Here is a 21,612-nt window from a genome sequence, read left to right as displayed (position 1 = left end):
TTTTTTAATTTTACTACTTTGTTTTTAAAAGCATATAGCAATAGATATTAAAATAAATGACATATAAACAATTGGCTTGGGTGAAATTATACTCAATATGTACTCATTCATCCCATATAATGTGTAATTTATATTTATATTTATATATATATGTCTATATATATATATATACATACACATATAATTTTTCATAGCTTAATAATAATCAATATTCGACAATAATCGATGAATCAAATAACATACCAAAATGAATGGTCCGTGTCAGGCTATTGTGACCATTGTCGTTTGAGGCCATTACACGAATTATAACGATTGAACTTCGGACACACTGTGGGACATTTTTTAGCCCTCTGTGGGTACATATAACAATTGATATTTATTTCACTACAATTCTCCCGAAAAAACTGAATTTTCCTACTATGTATACATGGAAAAGTTTTTATTTGGCAGCATCGATTACAGGAGAGAAATGAAGTGTCATAAATATCAAATCCAAATATTGCTTCATATATATTTTTGAAACTGCCTGCCCTAGAATAAATGGCTCTTTGATGAAATTTTCAACTACCTGCAATATTTTACATACATATTATTTATAGTTCTATTTGAGCACCTAATAAACTATACCTTTTTAATTTGCATTGATGCACTTTATATGCAAGACACTCGTAAGAATCATTTAACCATTTATATATAATAATTATTTTGTAATCATATTTTACATTTTCGTATGAACGTATTATATCAAGAAAAAAAAAACTCACACACACAATCCTTTGTATATTAACTTTACATTCTTTTCAAAATTTTAATTAATTAATGCAAATAATGAGTATATAATATGAAAAATATTATGTTTAACTTGTAGATGCCATTGTAAACATAAGGTTAAAATAACACGATACCAATATTCATAAATTCACAAAAATTTCAATAAATCTAATGGAATTATAGTAAAACTTATATATAAATTTTCTTACTTCGCTATATATATTAACTGCCATGCCAAAATAACGGATTAACAATCCAATCACATAAGATAAAAACAGATGGCTAGAATATTTTCCTTAAAAATTAATAACAACAACAACAAATGAAGACTTTCCGTTAAACCGTGTATATAGCAAAAAAAAAAAAAAAAAGAATGAAACCTGCAAAATTCATTAGAACATGTTTGGTTATTGTATTAAAAATATGTATATATGAAGAGAGAGATAATAAAAATGGAAAAAGCAATGCATAAGACATACTAGGTATCTGATATAACATAAATTTACGTGACATACATGATATTTGGATCTATGATATTTCAATTGATACATTGTAAGAATATGGATAGTAATAATAATTACAATCTATTACATTTAAATGCGTCAACGTATTTTTTTTTTTAACAAGGCTACGGTTACTTTTTTGTATGACATGTTTATAATTATCGTCTGTTTACTATGCAGCAGCAAACTGGAACACTTACGCGTTACCGTGCTATCTGAATGAAAAATGTAGATGAAACTTGATAGGGAAAATCACATCCTGTTCCTGAGCACAGTTTGCCACTTACGATTTGCACTTTCACTGTGTCAATAACAATATTTTCGCTATTCTTCCATAATACATTTATGAAAAAATTCAAATTATTTGATATAACTCTTTCATATTCACTTATTACTCAAATTATCCACTACTTCACTTGAGTTTTTAAATGCTGCAAGAATTCATAATAACTAAGGGCTGATTCGAATCTGTCCTCTACTAATTGTTCCACAAATAATGTCCTGAAATGACTGTCATCTCTAAAAATTAAATATACACACACATATATATATATATATACATTAAAAAAAAAAAGAGTAATGAATATTGTTATCAAATGCATAAAAAAATGTAATAAATGCATTACCGAATAATTTGCACTGATGCATAATACGGTTTTTCTTCTTGCAGACTAAATACAAAATGGCGAAGTCTCTCGTTCTCTATAGTGTCAAGTTCGGGTAATTCGTACTGTAAATAAATGACAAATAATATAAAATTCTAAAATATATATCAGCCAATTCCTTTGGAAAAACTTACAAATTCTTCTGGTATAGCGGAAAATGCTGAAACGCCAAGTACATTACAACAAAACAATGAGTGAATATTTTTCCCCACATATATAAATATTTTATCTCCAGCATCCATAAGGAATGCACCTCTTGAATCTATTTTTTCAGCAGATAAATGTAACCTAGGAGGTTGTGGGCAAACTTTGCCATCTATATCCATTGAGTTTTTATCGTCAAGCACGTGTACAGGATAAAGATCTGGATATACCATTTGTATAAGTTGTAAAATTGGTAAAGTTTTTAACTGGCACATTGCAAATACTCGATCGTCCAATCGCGTGCTTGTGCCTGATCTAAAAGCAATCTGTGGAAAAAAATTAAATTCATTAATAATGATGATAATAATAATAATTAATAATTAATCTATAACAAGGATAATTTCAATTGAAATAGCAATCACTTACGCATTTAAGCAAAGCAATAATGTATAAAGGTAGCAATTTGAGACTGCTTGGCGCCAAAAGTCCACCTGACCCAACAGACTGGGATAATTTGTAAGCAGACAAAACATCAATTGCTACGTTTATCAATGCATCCCTTGCATCCGACAATGAAGACTGTTGTGATCTATCCACAGCTGTCATATAATTTATATAATAAATAAGATTTCTTTATATTAAATTTGCCATAATATGATTACTCTTTCTCATACCCATTTTCGATAATAATCCTATTATACATTGTTGATCCGCCGAATGAAGAATATCTGTTAAACTGGAAACCACTGGTAAACATAATGTATGCACTCGAATTCTTCTTTCACCTAAAATATATTATAAATTACATATAAAAGAATTTTACAAAAAGACAAATATCATTTTTCTTACCTTTACTTGATGTATACAATAGTGCTGCTTGGAAACAGACATTTTGAGTTTCAGCAAGACTCTCTTCGATTGAAATTTGCATTCCAAATCCAGCATCTGGATTTACATTCGGTAAACTTAGTAAATCGGTAGAGCGAACAAAGAAATTGCCATGGAAAGTATGAATACTAAGGCCACGTGTACAACGTATTCTCATTACAGCTTCAAATCCTATCTTTCGAGTTAGATAACGTCGTAATATTCGCTCCAATGACTCCATATGTTGAAGCTTAGACGACCGAAACAGTGGTAAATGAAATATACAACCACCAGAAAATTTGCACATACCAGCTGCAAAAAATAAACTTTATTTATTAATAATTGATTTAATAGTAAATTAATTTATTGTACTTGTTATTGTATACATACAAAGCGTTGCCAAATCGCTGTATTGACTATTTAATAAAAACAAATCAACAGCGATCTGTTGCCCACTACAGTCTAATGCTAATCTTTTATAAAAATCAGTTGCTGGATTCAAATGAGGCACATCTTTACTAGCTCGAACATTTGGATCTTCTCTTGATTGTAGAGCACCAGGTCCCATATTTGGTAAACATGTTTGAAATACAGTCATTCTTCCTCCAGTAGGTGACTAACATAATAATAAGCAAATAAATATTAAAAAATTGTAGAGAAACATAATAAAGTTTACTGGTATATACTATAGGACTGTACCATCAATTTGTATGCCGCTTGCAAAGCAGCTCCTAATGCACTATTTGTATCATGAGTACCCTGGAATTTAGTTGGCAATTGGGCTAACAAATCTTTTACTAACTCTTCCCGTTCTTTAAGATTAACAATTAAATTGTCTGGGCATGGAAGGAAAACATCTGAAAATATATCGTCATATGTTGAGATTATATATCTTTTTTTTCCATTCAATGAATATTTTTTTATCTTATTTAAATGTCTTACCATCCACATCTAACATAATCATTTCATGAGGCTGTGATACATTGTCAGGCATACTGAAAAAGTGTATTGTTGAATCTACTGCCAAAAATCCAATTTGTGTTCTTCCATCACCTGGTAATCTTGATAATTCGTCAGTTATTGTGTTACATACTACAGTGAGATAACCACTTTCCACTGCAAGTCTTGAAACATCCAATATAAAAAGATAAACTGCTGGCTGCGGGGGACGGAGCTATAATAAGAATTAAAAAAAAAAATAAATAAATATAACAAAATAGAGTATATCAAAGTGCAAGTATATCGTTAAAAATATAGTGATATATACCATATATTCACTAGGTGCGATAAATTCAATGGTACTTGTTTTGACTTCTGGCCTTCTGGATGGGTCCCCAAAAGATTGAGTTACTGGATCAAATTGAAACTCTCCTGGAACTATTTTACACATTATTATATATATAATATAATAAATATAATATTATATAAATATTATTAAATATTCTTAATATTCGAAAAAATATAATTTTATTGTTTACATATTTATCGTAAATAACGTGTATTACTTACGGTCATTTACTCTATAGCATAAATTACATTTCCATCTCTTGGAATCAACAAAGTACACAAATGGATTGATATATGTTCTGCAAATACGACAACGTACAATTGTGCTACACTGAATTACAGGTAATTGCTAAAAAGAAATTTTCATTATTTATTATATCATTACAAGTCGTTAAAATATTATTTTATCATATAACTTACGTTTAAATCTTTGAAAGGATGTATTAAAATCCCAAGTGGTAACCTTGACTTCTGCAGCAATGAATTAGTCTCAGGAATTTTTGTCAATGTACATCTAAATATACTGTAATAAAAACAATAAATAGATAATATCAACATTTACGTACTTAAAAAGTTTTATATACTTACTCTGGACTACAATTAACACTATCCAAAAATTCTTGATGTAATCTAACTTTTGGTGGCTCTACTTTTTCAGAAGGTAGAATATTTCTAGTCTGTAGTAAATCAATGGATTCCATACCCTAAAAAATATAATTATTATAGTTGATAATTTTATAAAGTAGAAGTGTCTGAAATATAGCTAACTTACCCATATTTTATTATAACCAGCCTGTGTAACTGACATTGTATTCATTTGTCTATTTAGTTGATTCATTTGATCAGGATATGATCCAGGGTATCTTACAGACATTGGATCTAAAGAAATATTAGATAATTGTCCAGGATATGGTGGTTGTACATCATATTTACCCTATTAATGAATATAATGATATAAAAATGATATAAATAAGTATAATTTATAAAAAAAAATTAAATGTATATATATGATTACAATCCGTACCAAATGTTGTCCTGTAGGAGGTGGCATAGTTATCGGCTGCCTTATAGAAGATAAACCAGGATTATTAGAAGGTTCACTAAATCTTGGAGGTGTTATTACAGAGCTTGAGATATTGGCAGTGCTTGGTGGCATTTGTGTTCCATAATAATTTTGCGCATAATTTCTTTGGCTAGTTAAATTTGGTTGACTACCATACATATTATGACTCAGTTGTGAAGTTGATCCCTGCCCAAGTAAATCTGCATGACTGCCAAATGTCTGATTTTGTACTGTTGACTGTAATGAATGTAAAGACTGCACTCTTGATTGTGGTGGTAAATTATCCTGAGCTCCTGTAATGTTTCTTGATCCAGACATATTTGGACTATAAAGAGTATGTTGAGTTTGTTGTTGTTTAACAAATAAGTTTTGCATACTAGCACTGGAATTATGCGCAAATGATGGCACATTTTGTGTATTGCCTTGTACATTCTGAGGACTGTTGAAAATATTTTGCTGACTTCCATATTTAGGCTGGGACAAATAACTCTGCAAATTTTGAGGCGATGCAAAATTTACAGGCTGTCTCTCAGAATTAACATTTTGAGATGTATTTCTCAAAACTGTTGAGTTAGGATTACGTTGATTCATCATTTGAGGAGAATGGCTAGGATTTATAAGTTGTGGCATAACATCTTGATTTTGAGTAGTTGTAGGTATATTCAAAGATTCATTCCGACCACTCTGATTAAATGAAGATACATTCATGCTAGATTGTCCCAAAGAGTGTCCAGATGGATTTTGCATAATAGAAGGCTTTTGACTTGCATTATCAAAGTTTTCGAATATTGCAGGTACATAGCTTGTATCACTTGATAGGCCTGTAGTCTGAGAAGTAGATGTCCTTTCAATTATAGTAGATTCAGTGGAAGGGAAATTAGCAGTTCCCTTTTTACCATCGGATTCTGATAATGTATTATGACTTGAATTTGTTGGTGAGACTTGAGTTATAGAAGGCATATTATGTGAATTAAGATCTTGATTTCCTTGTACATTTGAAGACAAACTAACAAATGCAGAAGAGGCATTGCCAGTATTATTCAGAGGAGCAATATTTGTGGCACTAGAATTGAATTGGTTATGGGGATAAGGAATTGTGGCAGGATTACATTGTTGTGTTTGCGTGATAGTTGGTAAAGGAGGCCTAACATTCAAATGCATATTTTGCTGTCCATTAATCGGTGGCATAGGAGGTCTTGGTAATTGTGGTCTATATTGATTGTGTAAATATTGAGTTGGAGATGGATCTCTCGATGTTTCTCTTGATGGATCACGAGATGATTGTGATGATGGTGTACCTAAAAATTATTAAATACTATACAAATAAAATACTAATGCTTTTTTCTAACAATAAAGTTCATATCTGTTATTAACATGCACATACCAGTTAGATTAGAATGTGGTGATTGCATGCCGTTTTGTATATGCTGATTAACAGTAGATTGACCATTTACTATCGGTACTCGTTCACTTTTTAAGGAATTATTAGGATCTACATATGATTGATACTGATAATCACCTGGATGAGACATGTTGTTCTTTCTTTAAAAATCACTGAAACAAGGCGAAGTATACAATCGCATGTTTTACAAAAAAGTGTTAGAAAATATCAATAAATCTTTAATACTGTTAATAATTTTTATTATAAAATTAATATATAAAAAAGAAAGAAAAAGTGTTCATTATAAAGAAAGAGTCTCATATATTTTTTTGATTAATACAATATCTTTCATATTTACAATTATTATTATCAAAAATTACAAAAAAGATATTTATACAATCACAATAAAATGTTGTTTAAAACTAAATACATACTTATAAAATATACATATTAAACGTGAAATTCTCTTTATATAATTATACTTCATAATGGTAGAAAGAAAAAATGAAAGTTTATAAAATATAATTAAACTCGATTTTCTATAAGAAAATAGTAAATAGAGCATCTCACGATCAATCAATGAAAAGAAAAAGAGAAAATTTAAGACAATTATTATTAATGTATATTTGAAATAAATTAAGACGTAATAAATAATATCGTCATATTTAGCAATGGAATTGAGATTAAAGAAATAAAACCAAAATAATGTTCGGGTCATCAAAGTATCGTTTCATCAGCTGACCTTTCAATAATTATGACAGTTCGAAATTAGAAATGTTCACGGAAAGGATTAAATATTCCAATATTGATCTTTTAAATTTTTCTTTAAAGAAATCTTTCCTACAATTAGATTTTTTTCCCTTCAGACAAAGTAGGATATCTAGATGAGCTTTTGAGCACGCGCTCGAAAGGTTAAAACGTCATCTAGTAAAAAGCAGACCGACGTGTCTGACGGACAACCTTCGACTTATTTCGAATTCAATCACCAATCTTTCGGCTTACCTCCTCGATGAGATTCTTACAAAGAAGATCGACCGATCTTATATTTTCTCGATTACACAGCCGCACATCGCAAACATTAACAATAAATTTTACGTAAATCTTTTCACAAACGCAACTTACAAACGGCACACACAACATTACGTGGCAGAGTGAGCGACTGAAGCGACGTACTCTTCGACGTGGTAAGTATACGAACTAATAAGGGCGACGAATGAGGACGTCACTGACGTGAAAATCGAGGGTGTGTTCGATTACTGTGCTTCTTCGATCAATTTAAATAATGTGCTACATTTAAATAATGCAATACTAAAAAAAAAAATAATAATAATAATAAAAAAGAAAAATAAAAATGAAATCAATATAAATAATTTAAAAAATTACATTAGTTTATTATACTTTATTTGATTTTATCGAGCTGAATAAATTACAAATTAGTATAACCTTACTATTGGCATAAATGATGAATACGTGTGTTTATTCAAATTGATAAGATATCGTATATCTATCATTTTTCATTTTGAAATGTTAACTTTTTCTTCACAGTTGTATTTTAAATGTACTTGTCAAGGAAATAATATAACCTCGCTATTAATAAATTCTGTTGGATAAATTTTAAATTCCGCTTTCTAAACGACGTCATCCAGAACGGAAATTTTTTTAATTTGTATTTTCACTTGCTACATCAAAGTCAATTCGATTATCAAGTAACTTATATTGTTTATGTACATGTGTGTGTATGTTTATATGTATATATATATATATATATATACACAAATATAAACATATATATGATATATAAACATATATATATGTATGTGTATTGTATCTACGTCACTGCATTCGATGTATCGTAACCATGACTACGGGATAGATGAAAAAGAGACATCACGTATAAAATGTAGATGTAGTCGTATGTAAAATATACGTACACAATCAGTATTACGACATTTTGCATAAAACAGTTGTTAATATCAAGCATAATAATATCTGTCAAAGTTTTCACCAGATTTTTGAGAGTACGACACTGTAGCCACCTTTTAAACGGAAATAATACGAATAAACTTACGCAATTACCAATCGTGGTCTTTGACCCTGAATCTAACCTGTGCACGTGTTGCGTCGTGTGATAAAAACACGATTTTGGCATGAAACTATCTTCCTTTATCGATTGCCAAGAATCGAATTGTGACACTGCTAAAAATTGATTGATGAAAATCCAAAATAATTCTAACCGCGAATATCGAAATATATTAATGAAAGAATAAAATTATTAAAACGACAAATATGGAGAACAACGAGGATAAGATATTAGATGAGGAACAATGGAAGCTGGAAGCACAAGCTGTCATCAATGATATCAAGAATCACGTGAACGACGTAAAATTATCCGACAGATTGTGCAGTACGAATCGAGTTATCTATCTCAATTTAACAACATTGGAGAATTCAAAATTTTGCATTGAATTATCCAGTGCAGGTTTTACAATTGTTGGAAACGAACACGACGACACTTCCAATAAGGGAAATGAATATTTTGAAACGCCATACAGTTTATTGAATTTCACAAGTCCACAATATAGAGATTCATTCGGCAATTTGTTGTTAGAAAAATTAAACAAATTGAATCAAGAATAAAATGAACGATATTTTTGAAAAAATATATATATTTATCTATATTATATAGTTCTGTTTGATTTTATCTTCTAATAATCTATGGTTTTTTTTTCTTTTTCTTTTTTTTTTTTTTTTTTTTTCCCCAGTAAAATAAGACAATTATATAGGAAAATAATGTTACGTGACGTGATCAGAAACGCTACTTCTAGAAAACGAAGCATACGGAATCTAAAAAAAAAAAAAAAGAAAAAAAATGGCGTTTGTCCTCGAAAATCGACAAAGTTCGTGCGACGTACAAGGACAGTACCGTAATTATTACGTTAATTATACAATACAATTTCCATTGAAATGATATATCTTGTAAAACAAAACACTGGTATCTTTGTCAGTTGTGTGTCATAAAGATAATATTCCATGAATTCTAACGAACATGTAAATAAGTTTTATTCTGGTATTTGTGAAACCATAATTTTCTTTTTTCCTTTTTTTTTTTTTTTTTCTATACTATATTCTTACATATCACATTCAATGATCATAATTTTGTAAATATTAATACGTAGTAATCTTTAAAGATGAAGGACATGATCATCCTTTGTAAAAAATAATCCTTTTCGAAATTAATTTTTATTAAAAATATTTTTAACGATAAAATATGTATATCCTCTTGTCCTCCTTGCCGAAGAGCAAGGTTTTTTTTTTTATGAAAAGGAAAAAAAGAAAAAAGAAGAAAGAAAGGAAAAGAAAAGAAAAAATTATAAAATTTTAAATAATGATTATAAATAATTTGTAATAATAGAGGTAACGAAGAATAGAACAAAGTACATACAACACTGACGTATTCTGCGGTAAACGCATAACTTCGCGTGTCCCTAGTAACAGCAGCCATTATCCCTAGAACTCAACGGATTCATCGACGCGTCCTCCCTACGTGCAAAGCCCATCATCTATCTTCCTCTTCTACCCCCTGCACTTGTCATTCTGTGGTTCGACGTATTACACCGCGAAATGAGACACTTTCGAAGAACCTGACATACTGCGTGTTGTATATAATTTGTGTCTCTATGTGATTGTGTTAGTATTGTGTTACGTACACACGCGCAGAACAATCATACGCGCCGTGTTACTGCGTGCACCCGAAAGATTCTGAATGAGTTTTAGTAGCGTCGATATCATATACGATCGAACGACGTCGCTCAAACCTCCTGACGATATCGTTAACGTCGTCGCATAGAAGAAGTGACGAATCGCGACAATGACACACCCGTGGAAAGTTATTACGAATACAACAACGATTCTTTGACTATTAATCTAGTGAAGAAGGAAAGAAGATATAGGGAGAAAACGGAAAGACATAAAGAAAACGGAGCAAAAAAAATATAGAAAGGAACGATAAAGAATATTATTCGTCAAATAAAACTAATATTAATGATATTTTCTGTGTGACATTATAACGAATTAAATGAGAACATGCTACAACCACGAACGTGCATTATAAAATAGAAGAAGGTGAGTTAGTTTTATCGATATATTTTCGCATATAGTCGTATTGGAAAAAAATAGGAAGAGAACGAGATAACGAAAGAGAGAGAGAGAGAGAGAATAAGAGAATAGAGTGAGACAGAGAGAGAGAGAGAGAGAGAGAGAATAGAACGAGAGAGAGACAGAGAGAGAGAGAGAGAGAGAGAATAGAACGAGAGAGAGACAGAGAGAGAGAGAGAGAGAGAGAGAGAGAGAGAGAGAGAGAGAGAGAGAGAGAGAGAGAATGTGTGTGGAAGTCGGGCGTGCGAATTGACAGGTCAAAAAGTTTGTTTTTATTTGAAAATCATTCTGCTTTTATAATGAAGTCGTGTATAAGGGGTGGGACGATAGAGTTGCTATTGGTTTAAAAGAACGCACAACTAATGATATACCGTTTTACGTGTCCGCAGTAAGACTGTGGCAATTTCTTGGCGTGCCATAAGTTAGTGAAAATATAAGAAATTTTATTCATATGGCTCCATTTTCGACGCTTTGACGATCGAGAGAAAGTTAATAACGAATATTAAGGTGTATAAATTTTCTTGATATTTGTTGTTGCTTGTATGTTCTATCTATTCTGTAACAACCAGGAAGGATCAAAGCCAATTCTATTTTTGATTGAAAAGTTTTGTCTTTACATAAGAGAAATACTAATTTGAAAAGTCATTTGTTTCTCAAATATATTCTCATTTTTTCAATTATTGTCATATATCAATGTTAATGTTATAACTTATTTCTAAATGTATATATTAATTCAATATATTTAAATCTCATATAATAATTACAATATTATAATATATTAAATTATATGTGAATGATTTATTTTTAAAATAATATTACTGCCAAGGAAAAATTTATTGTTCCTTTTTCTTTGTTTTATTGATTGATCATTGAAATCATTTTTATATAAGATGTTACGCGTCATGTTCTCATATTATGATAATCACAATGACTCTTCAGTTAGATTAGGTCAAAGGTTGTTCTATACTAGATACTACTAGAAAAGTTGTATAACTCTATTAAGATAATGGATTCATATTTGTAGTCATTTTTAATATCCTTTAAAAATATTGGATATTTACATTCCATATCTTTATATATATTTATTTGATATTTATTTAATCTTGATAAAAATTCATATAATAAGGAAAAAATTTCTTATCACAAAATACATTAGTATTATGGATTTATCTTTTAATACATTTATATTTATTATTATATAGGTAGAATTGACAGCTTATAATATGGAATGATTCAAATATATTAATCTTTTGTCTACATTTATATATATTGCTGATTTGTATTGAGAATATCTTTTATCTTATCCTGAATCATCTGATAAAAATTTCTAATAAAAAGTCTATATGAATACAGATTCAGTGCAACATGTGGCATTTTTCAAATATCCTAGTAATAAACTTTATTAGAAGAAAGGAATGGCTAGCTTGATGGTGACTTCGTCAAGTAAGAACAGCTCACGTAGTACTTCTCCTACTAGAGGGAATACATCTATATCTCAAGCACATCACCAACAATCAGCTAGTTTGGAACATACACCAAAAGCGCGTAATGCTCCAATGTAAGTTGTTAATTTTTAATTGAACTAAGTAATGCATTTTTTAAATATTTGGAATGGAATATTACATAAATCTTACTTTTTTTTATAGCTACCAGACAGGAGAGGGTAGCACAGGCAGTGGTAGCAGCTGTGGTGGTTGTGGGAGTAGCTTCAGCATGAAAGGTAGCAGCAGACAAAGATCACCAGGTACTATAATCCGTATGGATGTTATGGATGAATCAAATGGCAATCCAATCACTGCCGAATCAGATGAGTTTGTGCCAAATGTTCAACCTCCAACCGATGATGAAGGAGTACGTATTATGTTGAATTATAATTAAATGTATAACTTATTATATTCTTAATGTTATTTAAACATTTACACAATATTATTTGTCATATAATAAAAATGATATTTTTATACCAATAAATTTACACAAAAATCTTGTGATAAAATACTATTGTGTTTGCATTGGTTTTTATATAAGATTGCAAGGTCACCACTTATAACAATATAATAACTGTCATAGATTAAATGAAGAATTATTTATATAATATTATTAATGAATTCTATATGAGACTCAAAGTCTTAATTTGTATCAAAAAAAAATTTTTCTTTATACACTATGTGTTTAATATTATGATATTAAATTATAAAAATATATAAATTTCAATGTATTTTATATTATATAATGTTTATTTGTAGGAACAATATCATACCACGCAATCGTTCCTATCTAATGGCTCTTCTGAATTAATAAGCGATGATGTGGACTCAAGCGCTGCGCGAGTTCGACAAGCGATCGAACATATTCAAAGTAAAATAGCTAGAACACGTGAACTCATACGTATTGAGCAAACAACTCGTGATGGTGAATTATATCTTATTTGTATTATTATTATTATATTACTATGATGTTAGATTTAATGAAATTAATATTTTTATATATTCATTGTAGAAAATGTTAATGAATATTTGAAATTGGCTGCAAATGCGGATAAACAACAATTAACTAGAATTAAAACAGTATTTGAAAAGAAAAATCAGAAATCGGCGAATAGTATTTCTCAGTTACAAAAAAAGTTGGACAGTTATCAAAAAAAATTAAAAAATTATGAAATGAATGGTGCACCCGCAGGTCATAGACAACCAAGAGAAGTACTTCGTGACATGGGACAAGGATTAAAGTACGTATTTTAACTTTAATATTTATATTTATTTAATTAAATTTGTATTAGCTTTATAGTATAAATAGTTAAAATTTTTATGAGTAGACTTTTGCTTATTTTTATACTTCAAGTAAACAGAGAGTTATGGTGTTTCTTGTATAATGGGTACTATTTTTTAACATAGCATGTTTTATATATACATGAGCATCATTTTGCACATTGCATGATATATAATATAGCTTCTTGCTAATGTGCAAAAGGATTTTGCACAAATTAAACTCATGTCAATTTGATTCTATGATATGGTGTCTGTTGGTCTTCACATTTTGTTTTCTCTATCCTCTACACTCATTGCTAAGTATAGAGAGTGATTTTTTCTTCTAATTTGAGACTCCCTTTCAGAAATGTGGGTGGCAATATTAGAGACGGAATCACTGGTTTTTCAGGATGAGTGTTATGATAAAAATAGATTGTGATCCAACTATATTAAATATTCATTATCTGTTATTAATTAATTTAATTAAGATTTAATTTTCTACAATTATTATATATCAAAAGAAAATATAAAAATTGTGTATACAGTTGAGGTTAGAAAAAGACTTACTTATCCAAAAATTTTTGTCAAATATTAATCATTGATTACTTTTATATATTTATGTAAAATAAGGATTTATACTTTCAATTTGATATACGTTCTAATAATATTGGACTGCTTCTTTTTTACAAATTGTATATTTTAAAATATTTCTTTATTTTATATATGCATCCATGTAAATTAAGTATTTAAGATAATATACCTTATATTATTATGTAATTTATGAAATTATTATTTGTATGATAGATATGATATTTAAATTTCAGCATATGCAAATTGTTTTGAATTATTGACTTCTATTTTAGGAGTGTTATGTCAAAACCAAGGGAGTTTGCACATCTTATTAAAAATAAATTTGGAAGTGCTGACAATATAAACACTTTATCACGTGAGTAATATTTATAATACTTATTTTATGATATTTTGCTATATCTCAAAATATTGCTACAAATTTTATTGTAAGTTTTAAATTATATAATATTTGTTCGGCTTATAATTAAAATTAGAATGTAATTTAATAAGTAGTTACGTAGAACATGCACTTCCTTAACAATATGATATTTTATAAGACTTACTTGGTACTATGCACTTTCACATACAGTAGAATATACATTTTTTCTAGTGTAAATTCAACTATTGATATCTGTTTTATTATATTTAATATATAATTTTTCTAAGTGTTGCACTATTGTCTGATTTAACCCTATCTGAAAATAAATCTTAGTATATTAAAGGATCCATGATATATATTTAAAAAAAAAAAATAAATTTTCTTTTTCAAATTTATATACGAGTTGTGCATTTATATTTTAAAATAAATATTTTTTGATATGTTGCGCTATCATGGCAGTTGAGAGTAGTAAGTAATATGTCACAACCCAAAATTCACTTTGCGTCTATCTATTCCATGTTTTTATATTCTGTATATAATCTTTCCTATTCATTTCAATATTTTATGTTAAACAGGAAATGTGTTATTGTGTTTATTTACATTCAGTATCTTGTGATCTTACAAATATGTTAAAAGTTATTACAAAAAGAATTGTATTGTAATGTTTTATATTGTAGATTATCATTTTAATTGTTAAAATAATTAACAAATTTCTGAAGTTCCAGTATATAAAATAAATATCAACTTCATAGTTAGCACTTATATTTTTAACTTTATTCGTTAATTTAATGATAATTTTATTATAAGGTGTTTGGTTGCTTCTGTGAATTGTATATTTCTATAATGCTTTCTTTAATAGTAGTTATCCAATACTATTAAAAATGATACCTTGATGATTTTTATTAAATGATATTGTAATATATATACATATATATATATTAAAAAAATTGTTTTATTTATCTAATCATATAGTTTTATTTCTGATTTATACATTCGTTTTATTCCGAAACATATTTTTATAATATTAAAACAGAATAGAAAGACAGCAACAACTAGTGTTAGTTGTTAGTAGAGTTTATATTTTGGTATTGGATAACGATCTAACTTGCAACCTCTATGTCTCTGCAGATGGCTCAACTTTTTATGTAAACGATACACCACATGCAGGTAATGGTGATAATGGTAGTGTTGAAGAAGAAAAGACTCATCATGGATCAGCTACTTTACCTGGTGGCTGTAGTCTTGGATCTACACATAGTGCTGCAGCAATGAAATTTCCATCAGAAGAAGGCTCAGAATGCTCTAGTGTAACGAGCGAAAGTGGACCAGGTAGTAGAGGCCAAACACATACTTGTCACAGTAATAATGCCGCATTGAGTTTCAAATCCGTCTTCTCGGAACTTCAAGAACACAGAGACAGCCTTGAACGGATGAGAGAAAAATTAGATGGCTTAAAGGTTCGTTTATTATGCATAAATTATATATACAAAATGGGGGAATATTTAACTTCAATAATGGCTGATTTTCATTATTTCTATTTTGAAATTAAAAAATAAGAATTATATGAAATAGTGCTTTCATTTAGGCTTTGCAACAAGAAGTAGCATATTTATCACATGGTTTACAAGAAGAACGTTTTCGGTGCGATCGTCTTGAAGAACAAATCAATGATCTGACTGAACTCCATCAGAATGAAGTAGAAAATTTAAAACAAACAATTACAGATATGGAAGAAAAAGTACAATATCAAAGTGAAGATCGTTTAAGAGACATACATGAAATGTTAGAAAGTTGTCAAACAAAAATATGTAAAATGGAACATCAACAGCAGCAACATCAACAGTATGTTACATTAGAAGGCCTTGACAATAGTAATGCAAGGGCTCTGGTCGTGAAGTTGATAAATGTAGTGTTAACAGTACTGCAAGTTATTTTACTCCTTGTTGCAACAGGTGCTGGTATTATGATGCCATTCCTTAGAACCAGGTAACATCATTCATTATTACTATTTACCTAAATAATTTTTGTATACAAATTTTTAGTTAGTAATTTCGTGAATTATTTTCTCATGTAAAAAATATCATTTACATTCATTGTTATTACGTTTTTTTTAATATGCATTGCAATAGTAGGTATCACCTATGATTAATTAAACCCTTTTGCTGTTTTGGATATATTGTCATAAAAAAGTTGTTATATGTACATAAATATATATATATATATATATATATATATATATATATATATATATATATGTATTCATATATATGCATATGTATATGTGTGTGCGTATACTATGTATCTATTCGTAAATCGTCGTTTAATTAATACCGTAAAACATTTGAGACAACATGGACATCATACATGCATGAAAATTTAATTTTGCTCACTCATTGTTTTGTTTTGTTTTCACGCGTTTGTTACAGCTGTACTAAGCCTCATTGTTTCATGTGCAGGGTGCGCATACTAACGACCACATTCGTTGTATTGGGTATAGTGTTCGTGCTCAAACAATGGCCTGAGGTGCATGATGTTGGAAGTCACCTCATACGCCATCTTAAACAAACACTCGCCGTGAAGTAGCATTGTAAGTTATGTGAAGATTTTTATCTATAAATATTTTTAAAATATACAAAATTTTTTTAAATAATTAATTCTTCTATATAAATATTATTTATAAGCAAATTTATAGTTGCAATTAAAATACATGAATAGAAAATTTACATTAGTTTTTTCATCTTTACATAAATATATAAATAAGATTTCATTTTTTCTAAAGGCACATACAATACTAATATATTTGTTTTAATTCGTTTTTATTTCATGCTTTTTATATCATGTATGTGATTCCAACTGTCTTTCTCTTAATATTTTGAATAAGTTTAAATATTTAAATGGAATTGATTTTAGGGTGGTATACTTAAATTTAATGAATCCAGTGATGATGGTGCGAAATTGATTATAATAATCAACGTTTGGAGCCATTTACCAATGCTGCATTGTTGGAGCAATAACATCATATGTGCGCAAATATAATTGTTTTTGTTTTTGATGCATATTTGATTTTAGATGCATTATTATTATTGATTTAATTAATATAAAATGCATCTATTTGCAGTCATTGTCCAATTGATTGATAAAATAATTGATTTGCAAATACCTGTGTAATAGCAGGAATTCTTTTCAGAAAGACTATTAGAGTAAAAAGAGCATATCTTAAGCATTCTTTAAATTTATATTAAAATTCGTTTCTTACATTATTTGTATATTTAAATCTTATCTAGAATCATTGGAATGAAGTTTCATCTTGTATGATGATCCAATTATTATTCTTTGTAAAATAAAGTCCCATTTTTCTTAGATGGAGTATAGGAAGAGCGATTGAAGAAATGTATATCCTAATGTATTTGAACTGTATTATGAAACGATATTACAGTCATGGACATTTAACATAAGATGTCAAGACATGTATATGATCACTTTTCCATGTAATGCTACTTAACACTGACCTTTAACACTAAATGAGGACTTAAGAATTGAATAATATAATGAAAGAAACTGCTGTCTTCAGTGTCTGTGGTTGGTCTAATCATGTCATGCTATTTTGGGATGGGCTTATCCTACATAAAAAAAATTATATATCATATATCAAAATTTAATATTGAGTCCAAAAGTAGTCAATAGTCATGAGTCACAGAAGTTCATTATTTAACAATGGTTATTAAGACGATACAAATTAATATTACAATAGTTGATAGTCCATCAATGCAATAATAAAAAATTTCACTTACGAAAGTTATTAAAATATTCGCTATATATGATAATTCTTCTAAAAAATATTTCAATATAAATCTGATAATATTGAATGTCAGAAGAGGTCCAAATATTTTTATCTTATTATATCATACCAGTTAATTATTTTATGTATAATGTAGATTGTAGAATAGTTAATGACAGATATATTATGTATAAGCATTGTATTTCTTTGTTAAAGAAATATTTACCACCACAGACACACAAAAAAAAAACAAATGTGAATGTATATTTTATGAGTATAAAGAAATGATCCATGACAGATAATCGAAATGAGAGAAAGACTGATGGACTAACTGGTTTACGTCACTATTACCATTGTGAATAACGTAATTAATTCACTGCAATTTCATGGAAGTGTAATTTGAGGTACATCGGTAAACATTACACTATTAGAATGATATAGTGAAATGATAAAAATTGATGGCAGTGTACAAGTGATAGCTGAGTTTCAGAATCTTTAATACGCTAGAAAGATTGCTGTCAAGGTACAGAATTGCAAAATATGACAGAATATTTTGCTTGAAAGTTGCATCAATATATCACCATTACTTAATAGTGAGATAAATATGACCTGACACTATTTTGCTATGCACTTTCTTCCTTTTCTCACATAACGACATAACAAAACTTTACATTATATAGTTTGTAAATAAATATTATAATATTCTATAGAGTTCCATTCTGTAGAAGTAAAATGGTTAATAAGCTGTCTACAAAAGCATTTGCTTTACATTGTTGCTCTTATACACTTTTTGCACAACAATTGAGCTTATATTTTTTGTCCATAATTTAAAGTAAATTTATCCGGATTCCTATCACAAATTTATACAAATCAAATAATGCTGTTACTGCTTTTAACAACGCATAATATATGTTGAAAAAACAAATACTAAATAAATTCACAATTTCGTAATTCCTAACAGAGATATGTATAAATAAAGAAATTATTGACAATATCGATTTTGCTTTTTGTCTATCATTGATGAGTATACCATCAAATTTCCTAATTTCAGCTGTGATATGTTCTCCAGCTTCCTAAATTGAGAAATATAATTCTTATAGATATTTTTAACTTGTCAATATTATTATAATTTAACATATATATCATCTTCACAATTTTTTTTTCATATTTCTGCTAGCACAAAAAAGTGTTTATTACACAGCATGAAAATCGAAAATAAACGATAATAACAATTTTGTTAATTAACAGGAAATGCAAAGTATACAAGTATCATGAATATTTCTTAATTTTGTAATAAAAATGTTTAGCATTAAATTCTCTCTGTTAATTATTAAAATAATGTATATTTGCATTATAGAATCAGCAATAGCGAACATTGTCGAACTACGTACATATATTCAATCGTTTTTATTTTCTTATTTTTCAATCAAATCAAATTTTATATACAATGTTATTGTTTATGTGGATTGTTGAAATTAGTTTATATAAATATTAAGAATTACTAGTTTGAAATTAAAAAATGCTGTGACACACTGCTAAGTTTATATATAAGCTTAGTATTTAAGAGTCAGTTTTGGGATCAATATATTCACACTTGAACGATTTAAATGCATTATTATACGCGCAATGTACGTAATGTGTAACTTATTAGGAGTATAGTTACAAATGAACTTTTAGAATGCATTGAAGATAAAATATTAACATGTTTAATCCTACTAAATATTTCATGTTGATGATTTGTGTCGTAAATTATTTAAATTATTTCTAATATATCTTATATAAGTTAATTATCTATTATAATTACGTAATGAATAGACGAATATATAGGGTGTTAATTGATATATTTCTGTATTACTCTGTGATTAGTCTTGTGGCTGTGCTAAAATTTATCTTTCTGCATAATATTATATTTCTTCTACTTAAAAAAAGAAAAAAAAAAATAACTACGTTTATAATAACTTCTTTGTTATTAATATAAAATATTAAAGCACAAATTATATTTTAGTAATTTAAAATAATTAAATAAAGAAATCTTTGGAAATGATCTATTTTACAGTTCAATGCAATGCTAAGTGACACCCTATATATAAATATTACATATACGTTAGACTTGGTGCTTTGTAATATAAATATATGACGTTATTGATAAGATTTAGTAATGTAATTGATTATAGAGAGGACCCCTGTATGCACGCTTTTTAAATCATAATAATGTGTAAAAATGAAAAATACTAAAAGGCACAATATCTATCTAATCAAATAGTTGATATTCTACGTTCAAGTGGAATTTTCGGAAATCTATCAAAAATAGACGTATTTTGTACTTTATATTATATTACAATTTTCTATAAGCTTTTTTTTATATCAGCGCTATTTACAATTTTATATGTATTTTGTAATTATGAAGCTGCATCAATAGATGTGAAAAATATTGTATACGCTTCATAATTTACAGCAATAAATCATTGAAGTCAATGGAAATTATAATAAGCAGTACTACAGGGGTCCCATATATATGTACAATAGAGATAAAATGAGGTGATAATTACACGCATTGTTATTGATGCCTTGCATAGATAGTTAACGTTAAATCATAGAATAAATATTCATTGTCAATTGTAGATGATGTGGATAACACAGGCAGCAATTACAAAATCTTTCATCATATATACATATTTATATATGATGATTAGACAAACATTGATGATTACAATAAGACAATTAAAATTTACGTTTGAATTTAATTACACCAATATATATATATATATGTGTTCTGCAACATTTGTTATATTGATTTAGATTGTAGCTGCGTGTGAAATCTAAAATCCATGTAGCTATTCGTGCCACTATGTAATTATTAATATTACCATAAAATAAAACAATTTTTTTTAAATAGAGAATTGCTTTTACTAAACTTTTTTCATCTTTATTACATTATACAAAAATAAGTATAAATCGACATACAATAAAATAGATATATATGTAATTATAATTTTTTCACAATTCATTCCCGAATTTAATGCGATATGTAGCATTATATTTTTTTTTTTCCATATTTCTTTGTATAAGAATTAAAATTTTTCTACTGAGTTAGATTAATAATTTTGTGATATTTATTGTCTGAAAAAAAAATAATTTTTAACACTATAATTTTACATTAAATAAATACTGTTAATCTTTTTAGTATTATAAGAAAATGCATTAAACACAATTTTCTTTGGTGACATTAAAATCGTATGATGCAAAATATTGTACTATATTACAATATTTTGTGTAAACTGTAGGAAAAAATATTTTGAGATAGC

General features: G+C 28.2%; 4 protein-coding genes across 15 annotated transcripts in view; 2 read left to right on the top strand and 2 right to left on the bottom strand.

Moving 5' to 3' along the window:
- The window catches only part of LOC124953580 (protein qui-1), a 58,097-nt gene extending 57,722 nt beyond the window's left edge, over positions 1-375 (bottom strand). For 3 of the 4 annotated variants that reach the window (XM_047505197.1, XM_047505206.1, XM_047505143.1), the window contains exon 1: positions 244-375. The gene's annotated coding sequence lies outside the window, so the exon portion shown is untranslated. The remainder of the gene's footprint in view (positions 1-243) is intronic. The other variant, XM_047505152.1, reaches the window with a different exon arrangement.
- Positions 101-10,522, bottom strand: LOC124953675 (protein transport protein Sec24A). 2 transcript variants are annotated; one of them, XM_047505421.1, is made up of 17 exons: positions 7,684-10,522; positions 6,685-6,854; positions 5,262-6,598; positions 5,010-5,171; positions 4,826-4,941; positions 4,658-4,760; positions 4,460-4,586; positions 4,218-4,327; positions 3,893-4,124; positions 3,650-3,807; positions 3,341-3,566; positions 2,933-3,262; positions 2,758-2,868; positions 2,510-2,682; positions 2,074-2,409; positions 1,901-2,004; positions 101-1,793 (listed from the first exon to the last, which is right to left on the bottom strand). In XM_047505421.1, exons 2-17 carry the CDS (start codon positions 6,830-6,832, stop codon positions 1,682-1,684), a joined length of 3,885 nt encoding a protein of 1,294 aa, XP_047361377.1. In that variant the 5' UTR covers positions 6,833-6,854; positions 7,684-10,522; the 3' UTR covers positions 101-1,681. The 2 variants fall into 2 exon arrangements, with proteins under 2 accessions (XP_047361377.1, XP_047361387.1); XM_047505431.1 differs by having other exon boundaries at positions 1,255-1,793; positions 10,124-10,522.
- LOC124953854 (GSK3-beta interaction protein) lies at positions 7,624-10,803 on the top strand. Its single transcript, XM_047505854.1, has one exon. The coding sequence runs from the start codon at positions 8,968-8,970 to the stop codon at positions 9,316-9,318; it is 351 nt and encodes a 116-aa protein (XP_047361810.1). The 5' UTR covers positions 7,624-8,967; the 3' UTR covers positions 9,319-10,803.
- Positions 10,201-21,207, top strand: LOC124953740 (transmembrane and coiled-coil domains protein 1-like). Of its 8 annotated transcripts, none has more exons than XM_047505587.1 (12): positions 10,201-10,803; positions 11,226-11,343; positions 12,190-12,394; positions 12,483-12,687; positions 13,080-13,245; positions 13,333-13,561; positions 14,444-14,526; positions 14,989-14,997; positions 15,658-15,986; positions 16,115-16,515; positions 16,956-17,116; positions 17,440-21,207. In XM_047505587.1, exons 3-11 carry the CDS (start codon positions 12,252-12,254, stop codon positions 17,110-17,112), a joined length of 1,722 nt encoding a protein of 573 aa, XP_047361543.1. In that variant the 5' UTR covers positions 10,201-10,803; positions 11,226-11,343; positions 12,190-12,251; the 3' UTR covers positions 17,113-17,116; positions 17,440-21,207. The 8 variants fall into 8 exon arrangements, 7 of the variants coding, with proteins under 7 accessions (XP_047361543.1, XP_047361553.1, XP_047361572.1 ...); XR_007102332.1 differs by lacking the exon at positions 11,226-11,343 and having other exon boundaries at positions 10,237-10,803; positions 17,440-17,551; positions 17,891-21,207; XM_047505597.1 differs by lacking the exon at positions 11,226-11,343 and having other exon boundaries at positions 12,227-12,394.
- Positions 21,208-21,612: the final 405 nt, after the last annotated feature.

This window comes from Vespa velutina, chromosome 1 (assembly GCF_912470025.1).
Source record: "Vespa velutina chromosome 1, iVesVel2.1, whole genome shotgun sequence".
Classification (NCBI taxonomy): Eukaryota; Metazoa; Arthropoda; class Insecta; order Hymenoptera; family Vespidae; genus Vespa; species Vespa velutina.
Note: the sequence above shows the minus strand (reverse complement) of the source record. Positions and strands in the feature narration are given on the sequence as shown.